The sequence below is a fragment of the Plectrocnemia conspersa genome, unplaced genomic scaffold (assembly GCF_051122295.1).
Source record: "Plectrocnemia conspersa isolate PC_06_02 unplaced genomic scaffold, ASM5112229v1 ptg000001l, whole genome shotgun sequence".
Taxonomy (NCBI): Eukaryota; Metazoa; Arthropoda; class Insecta; order Trichoptera; family Polycentropodidae; genus Plectrocnemia; species Plectrocnemia conspersa.
Window position 1 is genome coordinate 25713960 of NW_028277165.1, and position 22520 is coordinate 25736479.

Consider the following 22520-nt stretch of genomic DNA (forward strand, 5'->3'; position numbering starts at 1 on the left):
TAAATGTGCAATGCCAGCGTATTAAGAAACTAAACGAAGCTTATGAATTGTAAACGCCCCTAGGCCATGGGTAACGTTAACATTAAACGGCTCTCTCTCCCAGGAAAAGTTGAAGCAAATTTCAAAAAAATATTGCTATATAAGCGTTTTTAACCTTGATTATTAATTGCAGCTATGTTTAACTTTACTAAAATTACATTACAAATACATAAACTCTATAATATCAAATGAGAGCTCGTCTGAAATATGAATTTCTTAGTATATTTATAATCTTAATGTTATTAAATATTTACAAGGTTCTTTAGGTCTAGGATAAACAAAACCATATTTTCTGTAAAATTCAAATCGATATTATATTTGAAAAAGCAATACGCTAATATATTTAGTACATGCGTGCCGCGCGAGCCTGGCTCGCGGCGGTCGGTTCACAGAAATTTTCATAATAGAAATGCGCTGGAATACAAGAACAGACAATAAACAAATATCCTAGTATAAAGGTATCTCAATAATATTTTCTGAACTTTTTCCATTAAGTGGGAATATATAGTCACGTAGAAATTTAAGAATGCTGCAAAGTAAACTGTCATAGAGAATATTAATAACTGGCGGAAGTATAACATGCAATATGATAAACTACGAACATTGCTGAAAATATTTGATAACATTTAGTCTTATTAAAATGAAAAAATATTTTAAGTTATATCATGCATTCCTTTCAAAAAATATCGTTAGCTATGTGTTTTACTTTAATTTAATTATTCAAGAGTCTTTATTTACAATTTTAATTATTTATTTATTTTTTTACTTTTAATACATATAAATATACAATATTTATCCCTTGCAATTCTCATATATGCTACCATTTTTTTCAAATATTAAAAATTTAATGATGTATGAAATGTAATTTGTCGGTTCCCATAAATGATCATCCATAGCTGGGTGGCAAAAATAAAAGCAATAAAGGGTCGCGAGCGCACATAATTGTGCTGCATTCATTCGATTAAGTTATGACTAAGTATTGCATACTTCTAGTTATACAAAGACATCTATGATACCTTCTATAAATTATGTCACAGATATAGGGGGGGGGGGGTAAGCGAAATTTCAACGGGGTAAAACAAACAGGTCTCACTCAATGAAATATCGTAGAATAAAGAAGGGGGTGAAAAATTTACGATAAACCTTTGACATAATTTATGAAAGTCGCCTTAAATAAAATATTTTATTCTCTAATGGCATAACTATGCAGAAATATTTTAAAAGTCGTAAAACAGAGGGCTGAGAGTAGTTTAAAATAAAAAACACAAGTTTAAGAAGCATGACAGAGAAATTATGGTAAATTTTGTTGGCAAAATTTAGTAGCTATATATGATTTTTCATAAATATAATTTAAAAACTATGAATTTGCATTGGTATACTAGAAAAAAAAGAGTACGAATTAGTGTATTATTATAAAAAATCAATAATAAACTAAAATTCAATTAAAAAATTAGATAATAATGATATTGAGTTGAAATGTAATATAAATTCGTTTGCTTAATAATAATAATAATGATTAATTCTCACCTTTGTAAAAATTGTACTCAATAAGGTATTGCGATTATATTGTAAACATTAATTTCAATAAAATTAGTGGGAAATGTCAAGAAACTATTTTTATCATGGCAACATTTTCGTAGGTTATGCGTCGTGACAGTTTAACTAACGCTCGTACTGTCAACGTTGGCTTTTTAAAGTAGTTTTATCAATAAATACCACAATAAATAATTAAAACCTATTACAGGTTAATTGCTTATTGTATAGTTAATATTATAAACTACAAAAATGGTGAGTTAACTCAATTTCACAATATTTATTTCAAAAGTTATGTTTATAACCATAAAATCATTAATAAATGTTTATTTTTTCAGGCGCGAAACGCAGAAAAGGCAATGTGAGTTCATTTTTATTTGTAAATTTTGTTTAAGCTCTCTCTGAATTACTTATTTTATAATAAATTTTGCATTTAAAGGACGACACTAGCGAGATGGCGCGCCGCTCAAGTCCAAGAAGCTGGTGGTGTAAATAAAGAAAGACGGCCTTACTTAGCTTCAGAATGCAACGATTTATCTCAAGCAGAGAAGTGGAGACTGCAGATCATTGGCGAAATAGCGAAAAAAGTTGCGCAAATACAAAACGGTACTATTGGATTCAAAATATTATTATATGAATATATGTAACATTTTATTTTTAATTTTTTAGCTGGTCTTGGTGAATTCCGTATAAGAGATCTCAACGATGAGATTAATAAATTGTTAAGAGAGAAACGACATTGGGAAGATCAAATCATAGAGTTAGGAGGTCCGAATTATAAAAGGACCGGACCTCGGATGTTGGATCACGAGGGGAGAGAAGTTCCAGGAAATAGGGGATATAGATACTTCGGAGCTGCGAAAGATTTACCTGGTGGGTGTTATATTAATTGTTTAATTTTAAATGAGTTTTATTTTTTTATCAATTACTTTTTAGGTGTACGAGAATTGTTTGATCAGGCTCCACCACTACCGCCTAAAAAATCACGTACGGAATTGATGAGAGATATAGATGCTGATTATTATGGATACAGAGATGATGATGATGGATTGTTATTGCCACTGGAGAAAAAAGCTGAAAAAGAAGGTATTTTTATATATTTTAATATAACACGGAAATTTAAATTTGACAGTCAATTTCGATATAGTAAAACCAAACTTGGTTTGGGAAAACAGAACTTAAATTTTATGTATGTATGTGTACTTTTTTTTTGTGATTAAAGCAAGAACAAAAGCGATCGATGAATGGAAACAGAAGAAAGAGAAGGGTATTACCGATCCGGACGTCCAAGATCCTGAAGTCGATACCATATACAGTGGTTATGGAACAATTGTAAATATTTTTTTGATTTATATATGAGACACAATGTTAACTTGAAATCTAATCTAACACTTACATAATCTTAAACAGCGCATCGACGATAACGAAGACGACGAGGAGATGAACACTTCAAAATATACTTCGCACGTTCCAGTTCCGACTCAAAAAGATATCGAAGAGGCTTTGCTCAAAAAACGAAAGCAAGAACTCCTCGAAAAGTATGGATGCATGGAGATGAAGATAGAAACGTAATACTATACATTAAATAGGATAATTATATAATTAATAATTTTGTATCATTGTAAATAATAAAAAACAATATCTTTTTTATATTATCGTTATTTATTGCCAGGCAACCTTAACACAGGCCTTTCAACAATCATTTACATTTTTTTTAAATTACATATTATCGAGCTTCGCTGAAGCTCTTTAAATATCACTCGCCCATTATCTATATAAGTATAGATTTTTTTGTGTGTATATTTTTAGTGTATAATACAAGGAATGTTTTAGCTCATAATTTCCAAAATCAAACTACAGTATAATCTCAACAATTGTAGCAGAGTGATTCAATAATACATTTGATATTTGAAATTATCAATAATCTCTCAAGTGCACAATTTTTTTATTAAATATATATAATTTTATTTATATAACCATGGAATACTATAACTCGGCGATACCGAGAGACGCAACATAGCTAATTCAATTTATATTCAACCGTCGAATATCACATTCGACTTTCATAGCCGTTTTATACTAAGCGTTTGTGAGATTCGTATAATAAATTTTAGATAACATACGGAGTGAGCCGAGAAAGACGTAAACATTTTTTAAAATATATTTTATGCCGGTTGATAAAATATATATATTTTATAATATAACAAAATTCAGTCTTTCTTGGCCCATTCCGTACCACCTTCAAAAGTATGTGAATATCTTCATCGATTGAGTCACACTTGCGTCAAAAAAGTTGTACTGGCCAAACTGTATTTAATACATTAAAATAAATCAAGGCATTCACATACGAATATATGTATATATATAATTTACAATTGTATATTCTATAATACTTTTAAAAGTTCATTATTGATATAGTAATTGATTCAAAAATTGTGTAAAACATTAATTAAAAAAAAGTTGTAGGCTCGATGTAAGGATTATAAATAAACAAAGTAGGAACTATTATATCAACATTGGAAGAACTTAATAAACAGAAACTATTCTAAAGAGCAAAAAGCAATATAAAAAAATTACTGATTAATTAATTTATATATAAATATATATTTTAAGCGCTCGTTTTCATATATTTCTCTTATTTGTCAATATTTAATTTGTTTCGAGCTAATTAATGAGTCATGTTATGAGGAAGTAAAACGTTAAAGTATACAAATTAAACTATCGAGTATTAACGAATCGAATCCGACGGCACAAATGAATTATGTTTAAATTTGCCTAATGCCAGTTATGATTGAAACAAGTTTTGCTGCTTCTCGTCTCCTTCGAAGTCCGTCCAGGCATTGTTCAGCTCCATGAATATCATCTTAGCCAAGTTTTCGTTTTCGGTGCCGACTTGCTGTATATAAAAAACAGATAATTTGTAAATATCGTATGATTTAATTATTGCCGTTTTACTAACCTTGTCTGGATGAATGGCTAGACAAGCTCGTCTGTATGCCTTTTTTACGTCCGTCGGATCAACTAATGCTCCCATATCGCACCGTGTCCATCTACAGTTCTCCCAAACGATCGTATGAAGAGAGCATAGGAGCGCCCTTATGTTAGATTTTTTACCATCAGTCTATAATATAAAATATATGTGCTATAGTACCATTTTAAAATAAGTCGATGAACCAATATTTTTTGTTATTCTCGACTTGTCACAAGCATACCCAATCGTGTATGAGAAGCCTTTCTGGATCCATTTCTTTAACTAGTTCTCCTTTCCTCATCTGATTGATGGTGCGCGGACCCTGATCCTTACGAGCCGCAAATTCATATCCCTGACTACCCAACAGATCACCAAAAACATCACCAGGCTTCTTAATTTTCTCCGCGGGTGGTTTGGGAGGTTCGAAATGCGATCGACTAATCATCAAATCCAATTAGAATAAATATACACAGTTTAATTATTGTGTGTAAACAATAACCTGTAGTCTGGTTGATGAGACGGACTAGGAGTGGCCAGGGGACGATGCACCGGGCTCGATATTCTAGAGCCTGTGGCGGAATTTTCGCCGCTGTTCCACCCGGAAGTTTGTCCAATTGGCTGTTGATTGGGAGGCGGAGGTTGACTAGTGGAATTCGAACCTAAATTACACAAGTCTATAAATGGATCGCGCTTAACAGGTATTTCGGTTTTCGGTTTGCCTGTAAAGTTATAAATAATAATAAAAAATAAACAAAATGAACAAAATAAATACAGCACAAAAGTTTGGAGACGGATTGTTACAAAATTTAGTACCGTTCGTGGCTTTGTTGTTGTTCTTCATAACGTTCGGAGTCAGCAACGAGTTGTCTTCTATTTTTGGTGTTGCGAGACCGAACGGATCGAAGGCGTCGGTGGAGGTTGTTCCACTGCTTATGAAATCTCCAAAGGAGTTGTCCTAGAAAAATATTATTATGATTATGATTCGAGGAAAATCACTAAATCAATATTGTATTTAAAAAAAATATTTTTCACTTTTACTGAAAACTCTGTCAATATGAAATTTTCATAGGACTTCTCGATTCATGAGCAGGGATGTCACTTGGGGGAGGGGGGGCAAGTGAGGGCATTTGTGAATGGAGGAATGGTGGCAGATGGCAATTTTTAGAATGAGGTTAAAAGCACAAAAAACGTATGTAATTACAGTAGCTGTAGTTGCAGTGTTGCTACTAGCGCCGCTCAGAAAATCTCCAAAGGTGTCATCTTCCGGAAACAGCAAATTTACGTTTTGGTTCGTCGTTGTCGGTTCAGGACCGAAATGTTTGCTAGGCGGTGGCGGGAAATTGGCAAACAAGCTGAATGCATCATTTGAACTATTTCCGTCGCTATCGCCCGAGCCTTCGGCAGCTTGAACATTCAATATTTCAGCGCTCTCTTTGCCGCTGCTTTCTAAATTTACGCCCTTCATATGCTCAGCCAATTCTGGTGGCGGAGGCCTGCGCGGAGGTTGCGGAGAAGGCGGCGCTGGCCTCGCAGGTCGCGGTCTGCTCCTCACCACTGTAACTATAATTTAAACTATTAATATATTGTTTATTTTCTACACTCTTCGATTAACTTTTTAAGCGGTATCGCCGTACATGTACGCTAATTGATCTTTCACTGTTTTGATACAGCCCAGATAGTAATATATTTACATATATAACTGAAGAAATAATAAATAAAAAATATTATATTTGTATACTATTTTTTTAATTTGATTTAATATAAATGATTTTTATAGAAAATAATAGCAATAAGTTAAAGAGTACGAAATAAATGAATATAACAAAAAATATTTTGTATTAATTTTATAAAAAATATTGAGAGCTTCTGAGTTGATTTAAAAAAATCCAGTAAATTATTAAAACACACCAATACAAAAAATTAGTTAAAAATCAATAAAATAATAATAAATAAAATTAGACATTAACAAACGTGTATAAATTAACTCACTACTCAAAGGGTTAAAATAAAAACACACACATACCATAATTATCAACGGTCTCGTCTCGCTCTAATGCAGTCGTGAAAATCACTTGACTAGATCTGTTGTGGAACGTGTCGTCTTGAGTCCACGGCTCTGCTTCTAACGGAGCTCTCGCCTCCGATGATCCGACTATGATTCCGACGCTAACGTTAATGCCACTAGGATAATGATAGTTGCCTTCGCTTATATCGTCTAGCTCTGATCTAAAATAATAATTTTACAAGTCATATTTCGATAAAATTATTTTGAAATATTAGTAGTGAGATCAGCTTACTTATTAAATCGCAACACCAGTTGATCTTGTGGAACATAACCAGTGTTGAATTGTAGCTGTAGCATTTTTATTCCAGTCGGCCGACCGAGTTGATGCCTCGCATGATATACTACTATTAAAACATCACCACTCACTGTTGTGTTCAGTTGTAGTGTGCACTAAAATAAATGTATTATTAATATTTATATTAATGTGTTTAAAAAAAAATTATAAGACAGTATACCTTTCCTTCCGTAATGTTGAATAAATGCAATTTTTCATAATCCTGCATCGTGGATAATACACAACGATCATTATTATATACTTCTATATACGGCCGACATCCATCCCTGAATATAAATAAATAAATTTATAATGAACATATTTTACAAATCGACTTAATACGTAGACAAACAATACCTGACTTTCGTGAAAAGTGGAACAGGCTGTATCATAATGGACATAACTGTAACGGGTTTATAATGCGGTAGAATAGGTTCAGATCTAAAAAAGTATGACTATAATATATGTAGAATATAACATATAACAACAAAAGTAATAATTAATACCTTATAATATTAGTTAAATAATATAGATAGCGCAGTTGACTAGGATGCATGTTAGGAGAACATCGGCGTATAGCGAAAATTTGAAGACCGTCTTCTGGCACTGTGATTAAGCGACAGTATAGCATCAAAGCCGTCACTAATATGCAAGACATAGATTTTCCATCCTAGAGTGTGATGAAAGGCATTAGTTTGTAATGGTCGTTGTATTGTAATTGATCGATGTATCGAAATATTTACCGGACATGTGACTACACAAACGTTCTTCTCGTCTTTTTCCAGATGTTTGTAAACATTGCATAGAACTGTAAATAGGGGCCGTAGTGGCGGCGCTCGGTATGGGATTGGAATAAAAACATCCAATACTTTAGCCGGCGATGGAAACATAACTGATGAATGTTTTCCGGACGCGTTCAATATCAGACAACGACCTAACGGATGACGACTCTCAAGAAAAGCCTGAAAAAGTTATGATATTGAGTGATTAATATTTATTTTATTAATTTATCACGTGGTATTTTAAGAGGAGTTGGAGTCATTGTATTTTAAAATAAGTCAGAGTCGTAAAAAATCGACTGACTCAGACTCCTTTTCATAATTTTCTTTAACACGTTGCGTGCGGTTAAAAGTGTTTATTTTCCGCGCTTAAAATAATCAAATCTGATTGGAGTTTCCATAAATGCTGACTTATTAGAAGCAATTATTTTTTTAAGATCTAATTCAGTTTAAATCACGAATGGAATAGATTAAATTTAGATTAGAATTATTTAATATTTTTAATTTCCATTTCTATCACCTCATATCAGCCAATCATTTGTATCACCTCATAATGCAATCTCAATGGAATGTTTTTCTCTGAATCCCAATTGTTGTACACATAGAATGTTTTTAGAAATAATGAAATCCTCTAATTGTTTGATTACTACTTCTTCCATTACCTTTTCTATACAAGGCAACATTTTAATTGGTATCATTTCCACAACCATTTTACTATTTTTTATTTTAGACATAGGTATAATAGTAGCAATCTTAAAATTATCAGGTATTTCTGCTTTGGAGAGTGCTTTCTTTAATTATATTTACATCCAACTCATTAGAACTGGCTCCTGTTTTTAATTTACCAATTATGTTGTAATTTTTTTCTAAAGATACTGATTTATATTCTCCAAATTTAACATTAAATGTTTCATTCTTGTATTTTACTAATTTATTAAACTGAGGTATTGAATTCACAATCTATGTATGTATTTTTTTTTCTGTGTTTATATATATTTTTATCAATCTCCATATTTATTATGTCGTTTCTCCGAGTAGGATTAAATATTTTTTTTATTTTTTTCATATCTTATTTATATCCATCAAAATTTCATGCCATTTTTTAGCTATTCTTAATGCTTTGACTGCTATTTTTCTACATTATAGCTATGTTTTCCATTTTTCATTTAAGACTTTATATTCTTCTCGTTTTCTTTTTATTACTTGAAATATTTTATATGATTCATCTCTTCTCTTTAAAGCATTATTACCATCAGCATTAAATAACGGTGATGGGTTGAATCGATATTCTGTTTTAAAATTATATTGACATTTTATTTTACTATCCATAATATTCTTATAAATATTGTTCCATATCATATTAACACATTGAATACTGGGCATTATTCCTAAAAATGGAGCCGTGCGGCGGGGATTATTTGCGAAAATTAGGATACAAACTTATTTTTTTTAAAACATCGTAACTCTTTAATTAGTCAACGTTTTAACGTCAAATTTTAAAAACAGATTTATGATGATCGTTTTTTTGTATTCGCAATGATAAAATCAGTAAACGTCAAACTGTGGATCGCGTACCAATAAAATAAAATATAATTTTTAGTTTAGAATAACCAAATATATATATTTTTGAATAAAAACAATAAAGATAATAATAAAATGATGATAAAATACTGTTGTATATAATAAAAACCGAAAATATCTAATTTTGTGACCTATACAATCAATTCAAAATTTTTAACACTTAACGGTCAAGTTACGCAGCGATATTTGCACGACACCCAACTGTCCAATTTCGAACAAACGTAACGTTTGCCTATGGCTAAATGTAATCTTTTATTGTTTATGTATTATTATTTTATATTTCTGTTATAATTTATGTATTATTATTTTATATAGTATATTTAATATAATTAAAAATTATCAGTGATTCTAAACATTTTATTACTTTAATATTATATATTTACCACTTTTTGTATTTTTACCACACGGTACGCAATGTGTTAAAATAATGAAAAACGCGCACTTACTGTATACTTCGCATCCAATAAAGACTCGAACCACCAATGTGCTTGGATAGTTACACAAATTAAAGTCCTAATTTTTGCAAATAATCCCCGCCGCACGCTCCATTTTTAGGAATAATGCCCGGTATTCAATATGTTGGTAATTGAAAACATGTTGAGAACAGTTTATTTACTTTGACCAGATCGGGATCATTTCAGGTCTAAATATTATAAAATATCACATTTGGGATTGATGAATCTGCATTTAAATGCCCACATACATATATATAACAGAAAATAATGATAAATAAAAAACATTATATTTTATATTATAAAAATATGAATTTGATTTACTGTAATTTATTTCTTAGAAAATAGTATCAATAAATGAAGGAGTACGAAATAAATAAGCATTACAAAAATATATTGTAAACCTAACAAAATATAATAATGCAAAAAGTTGTAAAATAAATTAACGCAATTAAAAGTTGAGAATCACTGATTATTTTGTTATAATGCTTCGGGTTGATAATATGTACTTAGATATTAGGTCTAGCTCAACATTTCTTTTTTTTATGCGGTTACCTTTGAATATTTTGGGTTTTTTGTAATTTTGTTGATAAGAATTTCAAGAAACATATCTCTAAAAAAATTACCATCTTTACCTGAATCAAACCGATAAGGTGGGGTTTTTCGTTAACATTACGGAAACGTTACATTTGTTCGAAATTGGACGGTTGGGTGTCTTGCGAATATCGCCGCGTAAATCGACCGTTAAGTGTTAAAAATGAATTAAATATATTTATATATTATTGATATGTGATTTGCAATTTGGTATTGAGTGATTTCACTATTTCTAATAAATAATATGTGAGATAATTCCATAGAAAAAAATTGTATATATAATATATATGTAAACATACATCTTGAAACGAATTTATTTTACCCCGAGTTTTGAGCCTCTAGAATTTAGAATTTCTACTTTTTTGAACTATTTTTAGTTAATATGATATTAGTAACATCTGTAGGTAAATCCCTAAATAAATACGTTACAGTAAATACGCAGTTTACGTGGTTTTTTTTCATATGAAGTTAAAATGACGAAACGCACAAATTTGTGCACACCAACGCAACGGAAGGTTTCTGAAACGCACAAATTTGTGCACACCGTACGCAATGAGTTAACATCCATGATATTTGTATTTCTGTTCTTTATTTGGTAAAATATGTTTTTTAATTATACCATTATTTTTTTACCTTACTTAGATTATGTTTTTCTATATAAATAAATATAATTAAATGATCAGTAATTCTTGGGGTTGTTTTCACTTTACTATTAGTTTAAATACATTTGTCTTTTTTTTTCTATTTTTGAAGTATAAAAATCCATAATTTTATCAGAACTCCATTCTGAAACATTATTTATGAATTCCAAGAATGGATTTGGATCACTAGTGATAGTTATAGATTTGTCACATATGATTTTATTTAAATTTAGAAAGTTATTACGGATATGATACCAGAAGTACCGAGATAAACTGAATAATGTCAATATTACGAAGAAGTAAAAAACTACCTTCACGTCGTCTATATGATTAGTCTTATAGGCACTCTCAATGCCTTCAGACGGATACGGCATAACAGCAATCCTGCTCGTGATGTAATTAATGTCCAAATCGTTGCGAGCAATCGTTCTAAAAATAAGTTCAGTATTAATTTATCTTTAAAAATTCTCAAATAATAAATAAAAAGACTGACTGTTGAACGGTTTGCATGACTTTCGAAGAGGTATCTTTGAGATTTTTAAGAAAGCTTCCGGCGCCTCCTTTTATGGACGAAAACAATCCGGCCGATGACTGCGGAGGTAGCTGCTGTTGACTAGGCGGCGGGGGCCTCGACGGGGGTCCTTCGTTGTTCATCAGAGGTGTGTGCACCGGCGGAGGACGGGTGGGCTCTTGGGGTTTGACGACGTTGACAGTAGACCTATTATCTCGAGGCTGATTAATCGGACCTGGTTTAAATCAAAAGCAAATGCTTAATCACGAATCGTTCGATTAGAATAAACCTTATATTTTGTGATGCATACATAAATTCGTGTCCATAAAAAGCGTACATATTAAACAAATGGAAATTTAAAAAAAAGTATATATATATATAAATAACATTAAAAGAACGACACTTTACAACGCCCGTAATGAGATAAGATAAGATATACTCATTTCACGCTTACAACAAAAGTGATATGTTTATAGATAAAGAAAAACACTTACTATAGTATAAACGTCCGAATTGTCGTGTTATTCAATCATTATACTCATCGTAGGATTGTAATATATAAAAATAAAATATTTAATTTCTTATCGTATATAATTTATTTAAAGAAATATATTAATTTGTATTTACATTTCACTAAATATATAAATATAATTCACAAACTCTCGATGAAAATGCAAAACTATTAGAGTTACTGATGCAGTTATTATACTTTAAGAAACAATAAGACGTTCTCTCTTTTTATATCTCAGTATTACACCATGCTTTTCAAACAATAAATTCCAATAAAATATTATATAAAAATCGTATTTTTAAAGAGAAGATGCCTCATTTAGTCAATAACTGAATCAGTCACCCTATTATATTATTCAACAAATAACAGTGTCACAAGTACATTATTATAATCATTAAAAATAATAAGCGGTGAGAAGTTGAAGGACGACATTTAAAATTAAATAATACTTTTTCTATAAGAACAATGTTACAAATGCGTTACAAATTTACAGTTACAATTAATGGTAACTTTCAATACAACATTTAGAACATTATTAAAATACTGGAAATATATTAAGACACTTTTAAAAGCATTTTTATAGTCATATATAAATACATAATGTATCGTTAATAGCACTTTGATTAAAATAAACAATAAATAACATTTCGATAAAAAAATGGAATACATGAGTCATTGGAATGCATCACTTTTCGATATATTATAAATTTAATAAAGAATAAATAATTATACTAAAGTATATTGCACATAAGCTATACTGCGATTCGAGCCCGTATTACCGCCCACGCTTGCAATACGATATCACGCAGATATTTTTTTTAAATATGTTTTATAATAACAATATATAGTTCTGGACTAGTTAGATAGATTAATTTAAGCACCTCGAAACGTTTATTGTCTTATATTGTTTGAAAAGGCATAAGTACATACATGATATATTATAATTTAGATTAGATATATATACTTATTTATACGAAAAGAACACAGGACAGCCGAAAATTCTCAAGAAACCACCTGTCGAATAATGCAAGAAAAAAATAATGAAAAATAAAAACTTTTCATTAAAACTAAAAATAAAGGAATTGGTCCAAAAGTAGATTAGTATAATATAAATGAGAAATTTACTATTCCGATAAGGCACATAAAAATACATAGATAATGATATCTATAAACAGAACGACACATTTTTAAAAGAGTAGTAATCAAATTTGTACTTTAATACACAGTGGAATACGAAAATGTGAACGTAGAAAAACTATTTGGGTGCTATTTAAATTCAATATATTTTTTGTACAACAATAAGTGATTTCTTATTATTATATATACGTAAGAATTTAAACACTTTCAACAAGATTTCATATATGATAATATATTTATAATAGAATATCGATCCATAAATTCAATTGATCTATCGACAAATTTTCATTGTGACATAAGCACCAAACGAATTGTTTAAATTAATAAATAATAATAAAAAAAACATATAATCTGGCATCCACCTAGATTAAAAATTTGTATAAATGTGTATTGATAAAAAAAATCAATATACGTTTAATTGATCAAATACATTAAAAATAATATAACATAAAAATCAAATAATAACAATATAATATTTAATGAAAAAATTCAGTCAAATAAATATTTAACTACCTTCAATTTAAAAACCGTCAACATTTCACAATCCTCTCAGTGTATCAAAAAAATACATAGTGGCACTATAACATTTTTGTCATCGATAACAAAACATGTAATGTTTCTTCAAAAAACACACATGCGTGAATACTTTCATATGTAATATTAAATAAAATAAAAGCTGAGTGTAAAAATATTTGAATAACCTTGACCATGTAAAGCTCGAAAATAAATATAATAAAAATAAAATATATAATATTAACGTGTATGTATATTATTGTAATAATGGATATTGAGAAAAATATATATAGATAATGTATAAATATAATAATAAAGATATGTGGCATGTATTTTAATATCGAACGCTTGGAAAAAGATTAAAAAATTGTTTCTAGTTCACGAAATGGTAGTGTAATATTTACTTGATTTTTTATTACCTGGCGAGCTTGTGGCCACAGATTGTTCAACTTTTTTACGCTCAAATTTCAACGGTTGCTTCAAATTGACGTTGTTCGATTCGGCAATGGCGGCCAGCCGCTCCAGCAACCCGCTGATGGTAAACCTTAGCTCGGGATTCACGGTGAGACACCCGCCTAGAATTAAAAAAAATTACAGTTTTAAAAAAAAGACTACCAACATATTTACTTTACACCTAACCAAATTTCACATAATAATAAAACTACAGATGTGCCAATATAAAAAAAAATAGGGAAGACTAGACAAAAAGTTTTTTATACTATTAAAATCAGTCTTCAAAATATGCATTTAGTTTAGTGATATTTTCATTCTAGTAAACCAAACAAATTAATGGTTGGAATTATAGCTTTCACTTATGGTATACCGACGATTTATTTAGTACTGAAATATTAAGCATGACTCATTGAATATACTAGTCAGATAAGTAATTTAATCTTTTTTTAATATAATATGAGTAATTTCCTTGTATTACTTTACATGGTAATTTCTGCCTTTTTAGTATTAAAATATTTACTTTATTTATTGTTAGATATGATTTGTGGACTATATGCCACTTGTTTTGAAAAGTAAATAGCAAAAGTGACACATTTATAAATAGTAGGATATTGAAGATCGAAATAACAACTGAAAATCTGGAAGCTATATGGCAATAAACAAAGTGTACACGCAATCTCGGGTGATATATCAAAAACACAGCAAAATATGTTTTATCTAGTTAATTGTAATGAACTGATTATTCTGTTCTTATAAAAAAGTGTTATTAAATCATTTTTTAGATTAATAGAGCAGAGATAATTTCTGTATGACTTTGCCTTATACATTCATAAATATAAATCAGAAGTAATACAAAACAAGAAAATGCTGAAAAGTTCAGAGTTCTGAACCAAAAAGTTTGAGATTTAAAGGTTTTTCATACTGAGTTTCACCTTTACTCATAGATGGAATTTTGAATATGATTATATTTTATAATACGTAAATATTATTAACTTTATTTTTTATGCAATTCTTTTATATTTTTAAATTTGATTATAGTTAAAAAAATCCATGACTGATATTGAAAGCTTTAGTTGCAATATATGAAAAAATGAATTGTGATATCTACTACACTAGGTTTTAATAATGCGAGCACATTCGCATTGCTCGAAATGACTAGAAGATGCAAAACCAACATGTTACGCTTATGAAGAGCAATTTGAAAATACCTAAATATCTGAATGTTTATATTAGTCAACATGTTTCAATTACTTACGAATAATTTCATGAAAACACTTATATTGCTGATCGTTTTGGTTCAGATTGTAATTGCCGTTGAGTATCGCCAACTTCGCCGAGTCCTCAAACGGGTGCTGCATGTAGCACAGTGTGTACAGAATGCAACCCAACGCCCAAATGTCTACAGAATGATCGATCTGGTGGTTGTTCCAAGTGTCCAGCATTTCGGGCGCTCTGTACATCGGAGTAGTGAACATCGCAAGCTGAAAAGAACAGTTTATTTATTAAGATTACTTAGCCAATCAATCAATCAAGATAAAGATGATGTTTCTCACGTTTTCTTCTAACATATTTCTTTGGTTGGCACTCCACGAAGGATCGGGTGAGTAAACTTCAGTCGTAGCCGATCCAAAATCACACAATTTTATTGTACCTACAAAAATCAGTTTAAGTTAAATAATAGTTTTAATAAATAAAATCACTTTATATTTGAATAAAATTCTTATCGCTTTATTTAAAAAAAAACCTTTCATTGATCTTAACTTTATGTGTCATAGTTTCTCTTAACATTATGTAAATTTAGTACGCAGTTTATTATTTTAAAGAAATATCAGATTATAAATATGGTCCTTATCTAAAAACCGCGTATGTTTTTTTTTATCAATAATTAACGGAAACATAAAATTGCTGCTAAATTTTAACTATACAAACACTTTAACATATACAGTGGAACCTCGAATTATGAGTGACTTGACATTGAGCAAAAAAATGTATTGCGTAACTTAAAAAAACTTTTTCATTTATGTATTTACAATTTCAATTGCCATTATTCCATTTCAATTTTCCCCCATTGAAATGAATTAATGGCATTTCAATTAATTTAAATGGTAAAAATTGATTTGAGTTACGAGTTGTTATGGAATGAATTAAACTTGTAGTGAAGGCACCATCGTATTTATGAATAATTAAAATCGTGGCTATATAATAAAATATTGTATAAAAACTTAATACTGTTAATAATACATAAAAAAAAATACAATTTTATTACAATGATAGTTTGAAATTGTTTTAAATTTTTATGGAACTGATCAGAAATCTCCTGAATGGTCACACAAATCTGTTACTTTAAGAGTTAAAAATCATCCCAAATATGCTTCATTGATATTTTGATATTTTACAATTCTAATGAGTATGTATTAAACTATACTACCTTCACTAGTAATGAGGAAGTTTTCCAGTTTGAGATCCCTATGAGCAATAGGTGGCACTTGAGCATGCATGTGCTGCACTGCCTTACAAGCCTGGTAGAACACCCTCAGAATGGTCGATATCGGAAAAGCGGTCCCCCTGTTAACCAGGGCCTCCATCAACGAACCCCCGCTGCACAGGTCCGTCAACAGTAAATACTCGGCCATGCCATGCGACGTCTTCGAGTTTTCGATGAACGACGCGGCTATGTATTTGATGATATTCGGATGGCCCGACAGCTTCTTTAACAAGCTGATCTCTTGGATTATGTTCTTATTGGCCTCCTTGTCGGCGGCCATCAGACGCTTCAGGGCATACTCGGTACCCGTCGCTGTGTCTTGAGCAACGAAAACGAAGGCAAAACCACCTGAAAACACAATACATGTTGATTTTAATAAATATTATCATCGGGCAAAACGGTGTTGTCGAAAGAGTTAATACAATAATCAAAGGCGACACAATAGCAGACGTTGAAAAGCCATTATTCAATGAATGGAGATACTCTAGTTAGTGTGACGTTATATATACCAAAAGTAATTTTGATCAGATTGTGAAAAATGTTAATAGAAAAGGTATTAACAATTTTGATGAATAACAACTCTTCGAACTTCGGTTCTCGTATATAAAATATGGTGACCGGATTATTGCGCAAACGAAAATTCCACACAGCGAAAATTCGTTTGATTGTGAAATATATTTTACATTTAATTCCAATTGCTTTATATTCCTCACTATTTTTAAATAAAATTTTGTGTAAAATTAGAAAATATAAGTGTATTATATTAATGTAAATTACTAATATAATTGTAAAATATTTTTAAAACATATTTTTTAATAAAATCATATTGTTATATGTGATATCAACAGACATTTTTTTATGTATATTAACGTATTTTTAAATATACATATGTCTATTGATCATCTATAATCGGAATTTTCGCTGTGCGCAAAATTTAATTTGCGCAATAACCACCAAATAATAAAATATATATTATATCTCGTACAGTAGACCCCCTAATAACACGGTAAATTGGGGATGTGCTATTTGGGTGCCCATTAATTTATATGTGAGCGAGCCAAAGGGAGAATATGTCACCACACGCGCCTGATTCGTACGTATGTATTGCAAAAATTGTATAAGTATTTTCTAGTTCCCCAAATAGCACGTCCCCAATTTACCGTGTTATTGGGGGTCTACTGTATATAAATGTGCCACTTAAAATAAAGTTCTGCATAATAAATGGTGTAGCTTACTAACTAAAATATGGCTAGTGGGATATTATTTTGTGATTGTATTTAACACAGCATTAACTCATAAGGTTTTTAATTTTATAAGTAAAAAATATTTCTTATATCAATGATTATAATTCAAATTATTTAATTTAATTCATACTAATGCATTCATAAATAATGAAACAAAAAATTAAAAGAAAAAATTATGGTCACTTTTTAATTAAAAAGAATGATAATAAAAAATTATCAAAAGTTTTGATTCGTATTGATTATTTTATCAATGTTTTTTAGTCTGAGAGTCGCGTAAAATCAAAATTGAAACCCAATTTAATTTTATTTAAAAAAAATATTTACAGATAAATTTAATAATTAAACTTTAGTTGTCGGCAAATTAGAATAGAGCTAATGTGGGTTAAGTTGAATTTGGCCAGAAAAATGCGTGTCATGTAATGAAATACTATGAATCTCAATAAAATCAAAATATTAAAAAAACAACCAGATTTTTGCCCCACCCTAGAAAAAGCTGAAAGGACGTCCCTGATTCTAAGCCGAAAATTCTCGGGTTATTCCTCAAAGAAAATCTAAAAAAAGTCTCGAATCTATCCCGAAAATATTTTTTAAAATATGTAATTTCAGTGAAATGATATTCACCGGTAGATATATATTTTTACTAGTGAAAATATAATTTATCTGGCAAGTGCTAGTAAAATGACATGATTTCAACTTTTCCATATGTAGTATTATATACATTTAAATACCTATCATTATTTATTTACATGCGATGTACAAATATTACAGTGCATGTGTATTTTTCAGTTCAAGTTATATTTTCACTAGTGAAGTCCAAATACATTTTCTACTAGCTAAAATATAATTTAACTAATAGGCGCTAGTGAAATTATATGCTGCTCTAAAGTGTCTATGAGACTATTTGACAGTTGCGAAACGTTCATTTTCTGTTCAAAACCAAACCTAACTAATTATAGTTTTAGAACTTTCATTAGTTTAACTTCAAAATACAAACTAAGCCTACTCATCTCTCATGGGAAATACTCTAAAGAAGAAATATAGCATATTACTCCATAGTATATTGGCACTTTGATATTACACTATGTTTTAAAAATATGATAACTATCCTTACTGATATTACTACGGACTTCAGATATGAGAGTATTGGTTAAAGTGTATTTAAACCGAATTTTGGTCAATAGGAAGGCGCAAAAATAATTATCACTTCTCAGAAGGCAAAAATTCACGTCAAAAGCAATAAAAGCGCTGACACGATTTTATTGCTTTTGATATTTCGCGTTTTCCTATTGGTCAAAATTCGGTTTAGGTAAGCTTCAATCGATTATCTCTCATTGTAAGTCGTAATTTTGCTATAAAGTCTTTATAAATGCTAAATAACAGCATTTCCACTGCAATAGCACGATCTAATTGCTTTTGACATAGATTTGTTCCTCCCTGAATTTGGCCAGAAAAATGCATGTAATTTAATGAAATACTATGAATCTCAATGAAATCGAAATATTAAAAAAACGACTACCGAATGGCTAACTTTTGCCCTCTCCTGGTCCCTGTGCATAGGTCAATAAAGTATATTCTACTCGTCCCGTGGATTACCGTCAACGAACATGACGGGTATTTACTACCTCTTCAGTCAGTTAAGTGTAAAGATATTCAATGCAGTTAACATATCTCTATGTGAATTATATGCTATGGCCTTATCCTTGTAATCAATGATAATAGTCAGCTGTTTTGCTTATTTCGACTGTGAATTAAGATGCTCAAGGAGAAACAAATTTAAGCTTAGTGTCATAGATACGAATACGAAAAGTATATTTGGGTCAAATGCAAAATCAGTATTATCCAAAAGCAAAAATAAATTGTATTAAGAATAAATATTTTTAAACACTAAAGAAAAATTAAATGAACACATTATGGACCATTCCCTTTCTACTAGAGCTACTCAAGCTTATAAAAATATTGTGCGAACGTAATAAAGATTTAAATTTTTTTCTAGAGATGGCAATATATACTTTTTAGCTATATTAGCTAAATAAATTCACCTGTTGTAAAAACATAGAAATATGTATATATATTTAAAATTGTGCGAAAATATCGAATGTAGTGTGTTAAATTATAAAAGCATTAAATTAATATTTAAAATAAATTATAATTATTTTGGTATTTCCGTAAAATAATGTTATTATGTAAATCCAAAGTTATTATGGCAAAAAAATGTATACTAAATATGAAAATGTGTTATTTAATTTATTATTATAGTATTATAATGATATAAGTGATTTTGCGAATGTCAAATATCTCAAAATGTTTTATTATCTCATTGGGAAATTTATAAAAAAATCTACATAATTTCTTCGATTATCACTAGGAGACTTAAATTTAACTTGAGTTAAAATGTTTATCTATCTATGATATATATTTATACAGATGGCTTAATTTTTTAAGCAAACTGGCTAAAAAAATTAAATTTGTAACTCGAAAGAAATGTATATTTGAAAATTATCTAAGATGATTTTTATTTCAAGCAATTTTTATCACATCTCAAAAATTCAACATTATAAAAATATGTGGATGAAATTCATACTCGTTATTAGTATCCAAAGCTCATTAATTTTGAACATTCGAAAAATTGAGAAAAGGCTGCATAATTATTTTACATTGGGCTTTTATTATAAGAATATTCTCAATCCCATTAACAAATAAATAAAATCGAGAAATAATTTTTATATAAGAGGAAAATAAATATATGGCAATTTGCAAATTCTTTGTTTATTGAAGTACCACAATTTTAAAATTTTCATTATTCAATTTTATTCTTACCAATTCTGTCACATCTGGAATCAATATTTAATAGTATAAAACATAGCTTATATTAGTTTAAGCTATTGATTTTTAATAATAAAGAAGATTTTATAATTATTTTTGCATAATGCAGCGAATTTCAATATGTTACATAGAAACATTAGACTTTTTCATATTAATATTCTCAATTTAATTAGGAAATAAACAATGATTCATTGGTAATTTAAAAAAAATATGTATACAATTTATTTTGGCCTGTAGCCAAATATGTTCATTGATAATTTAAAAAAAATCATTAGCAATTTTGGCATTAATAACAAATAAAAATCGATTTATTTGCAATAAAAATATAAATTACTGGCCTATGGCCAAGTTTGGTCATAAACATATTTGAAAAATAGAGCACTGAAATGCCATTGTATAGTAGTTCTGATATCCTCCAACATATAAACAAAGAAACACAATCTTAAATCAAGTTTTCCAGTCGATCAAATGCACTAGTTTAACAAGTTTGATCAACCTAATCTAAAAGTGATATTGTATTGTAACATTCGAAAGCTGTTATAAAAATCGCTCTCTATTTGCGAAACGACGATCGTACGAACGATAATAAAAAAAAGTGAACATCAGAGGCAGTCAAGGGCGGAGAGAGGGGCGGGGGGTGAGGCTCGGGGAAAGGGGGAAGGGGGGGTCAACCTTCGGCGATGACTTTCTTGACGCGGAGCTTCAGCCCCCCGATGTCGAGCATTTGTCCGACGAGCTCGTTGTCTCCGCCGCCGTTATTAGTGGCGGCGGAGCTGAAGTAGCCCATTGCCGACCGGAACACGCTCATGCCGCCCCGCCAGCGGCCGTCGAGGCCCTCCGTCGACTGTCACCGGCCTGTGTTGCCAGCGCGCGGCTCCACATATGCCGCGACTGAGGCAACATTGTAGGGCGCACGTCATCGCCGAATTATTGACAATTGAGTTTTGCGCAATCGTTGTCTATGTCGCGCGAGGAAATGGTTTAAATCGAGAAAACGATCGATTACTAACTTCCAATTTCATTTAAAATTTAATAATCTTTAATTTATTTAATTGTAAAATAAACAAAATAATTTAGCTCCTTAACTCCCCGAACTGTTTCATAAAATTATGACAAAAAGAGAAACCGCAAAGCTTGATTGATTTATATTTAGTAGAGATAATGGCTTATCATTTTATTTTTATTATTTGGATAATTTTGTAATCGTCCTCAACAGATTGCAGGTTTTCTAACTGGAAAAAATTGAATGCTATAATTTCTGAAAATGAAAATTCTTAGATGCGCAGAAATTCACACGTCTGTTGAAAACAACTTCAGTGGTCAAAAGAGCCACACTTTGAACTATTTTACTCAGAAATTAAAACACATTCAGACAGAAAATTAATGGCGAGATAATATTTAAGACAGTAATTAACGTCTTTGTTTATTGTGCGAAGAAAAAAATCCATTAACCCTTTTAGAAATAAGTTGATTTATACACATTTGTTAATTTGTAAGTATACATCTGGGAGTGAGTTAATATTACGTATTTTTCCATAATTATTTCTGTTTTTATTTATTAAATATTATTTTATATCTCATTTATAATAAAATATAGAAAAAAATGGTATTACTGTTTTGATTTATTTTACTACTTTTTCGTATTAGTATTCTATAATAACTTATTTTAACGTTTTTCTATATCTATTTTACATATTTTTATATATTATCCGGCTTTTCTGGACTTTCTTTTATATCAATTCAAAGGCTCTCAATATTTTTTTATAGAATTAATATAAAACATTTTTTGTTATGTTAATTCATTAATTTAACTAATTAAAAAAAATATTATATAAATATGATGTTTTTTATTTATTATTTCTTCAGTTATATATGTAAATATATAACTATCTGGGGTACCAAGTACCAGTGAAA

The 22520-nt window shown here is 29.8% G+C and overlaps 2 protein-coding genes across 4 annotated transcripts; one reads left to right on the plus strand and one right to left on the minus strand.

Moving 5' to 3' along the window:
* The first annotated feature begins 1661 nt into the window (after window positions 1-1661).
* On the plus strand, window positions 1662-3221 carry LOC148239412 (pre-mRNA-splicing factor ISY1 homolog). Its single transcript, XM_088186645.1, has 7 exons — window positions 1662-1827; window positions 1911-1933; window positions 2012-2178; window positions 2242-2445; window positions 2509-2658; window positions 2795-2904; window positions 2983-3221. Exons 1-7 carry the CDS (start codon window positions 1825-1827, stop codon window positions 3142-3144), a joined length of 819 nt encoding a protein of 272 aa, XP_088042771.1. The 5' UTR covers window positions 1662-1824; the 3' UTR covers window positions 3145-3221.
* aux (cyclin-G-associated kinase) lies at window positions 3214-21497 on the minus strand. 3 transcript variants are annotated; one of them, XM_088186629.1, is made up of 19 exons: window positions 21279-21497; window positions 16483-16887; window positions 15608-15705; window positions 15310-15535; window positions 14021-14176; window positions 11423-11675; window positions 11241-11358; window positions 7626-7844; window positions 7389-7552; window positions 7240-7323; window positions 7064-7169; window positions 6841-6998; window positions 6567-6769; window positions 5745-6103; window positions 5357-5498; window positions 5043-5202; window positions 4785-4980; window positions 4532-4693; window positions 3214-4468 (listed from the first exon to the last, which is right to left on the minus strand). In XM_088186629.1, the coding sequence occupies exons 1-19, from the start codon at window positions 21412-21414 to the stop codon at window positions 4358-4360; spliced, it is 3456 nt and encodes a 1151-aa protein (XP_088042755.1). In that variant the 5' UTR covers window positions 21415-21497; the 3' UTR covers window positions 3214-4357. The 3 variants fall into 3 exon arrangements, with proteins under 3 accessions (XP_088042755.1, XP_088042737.1, XP_088042744.1); XM_088186611.1 differs by having other exon boundaries at window positions 5043-5262; window positions 5345-5498; XM_088186618.1 differs by having other exon boundaries at window positions 5043-5262; window positions 21279-21496.
* Window positions 21498-22520: the final 1023 nt, after the last annotated feature.

Excerpts from the sequence above, each read along its gene's own strand:
- LOC148239412 (XM_088186645.1), top strand. Across the intron at positions 2,179-2,241 it reads AGTTGCGCAAATACAAAACG|CTGGTCTTGGTGAATTCCGT; the intron begins GTACTATTGGAT and ends TTAATTTTTTAG. Across the intron at positions 2,446-2,508 it reads AGCTGCGAAAGATTTACCTG|GTGTACGAGAATTGTTTGAT; the intron begins GTGGGTGTTATA and ends ATTACTTTTTAG.
- aux (XM_088186611.1), bottom strand. The coding sequence starts at position 21,414 with ATGAGCGTGTTCCGGTCGGCAATGGGCTACTTCAGCTCCGCCGCCACT. Across the intron at positions 7,170-7,239 it reads CCACTTTTCACGAAAGTCAG|GGATGGATGTCGGCCGTATA; the intron begins GTATTGTTTGTC and ends ATTTATATTCAG. Across the intron at positions 5,263-5,344 it reads CACGAACGGTACTAAATTTT|GCAAACCGAAAACCGAAATA; the intron begins GTAACAATCCGT and ends ATAACTTTACAG.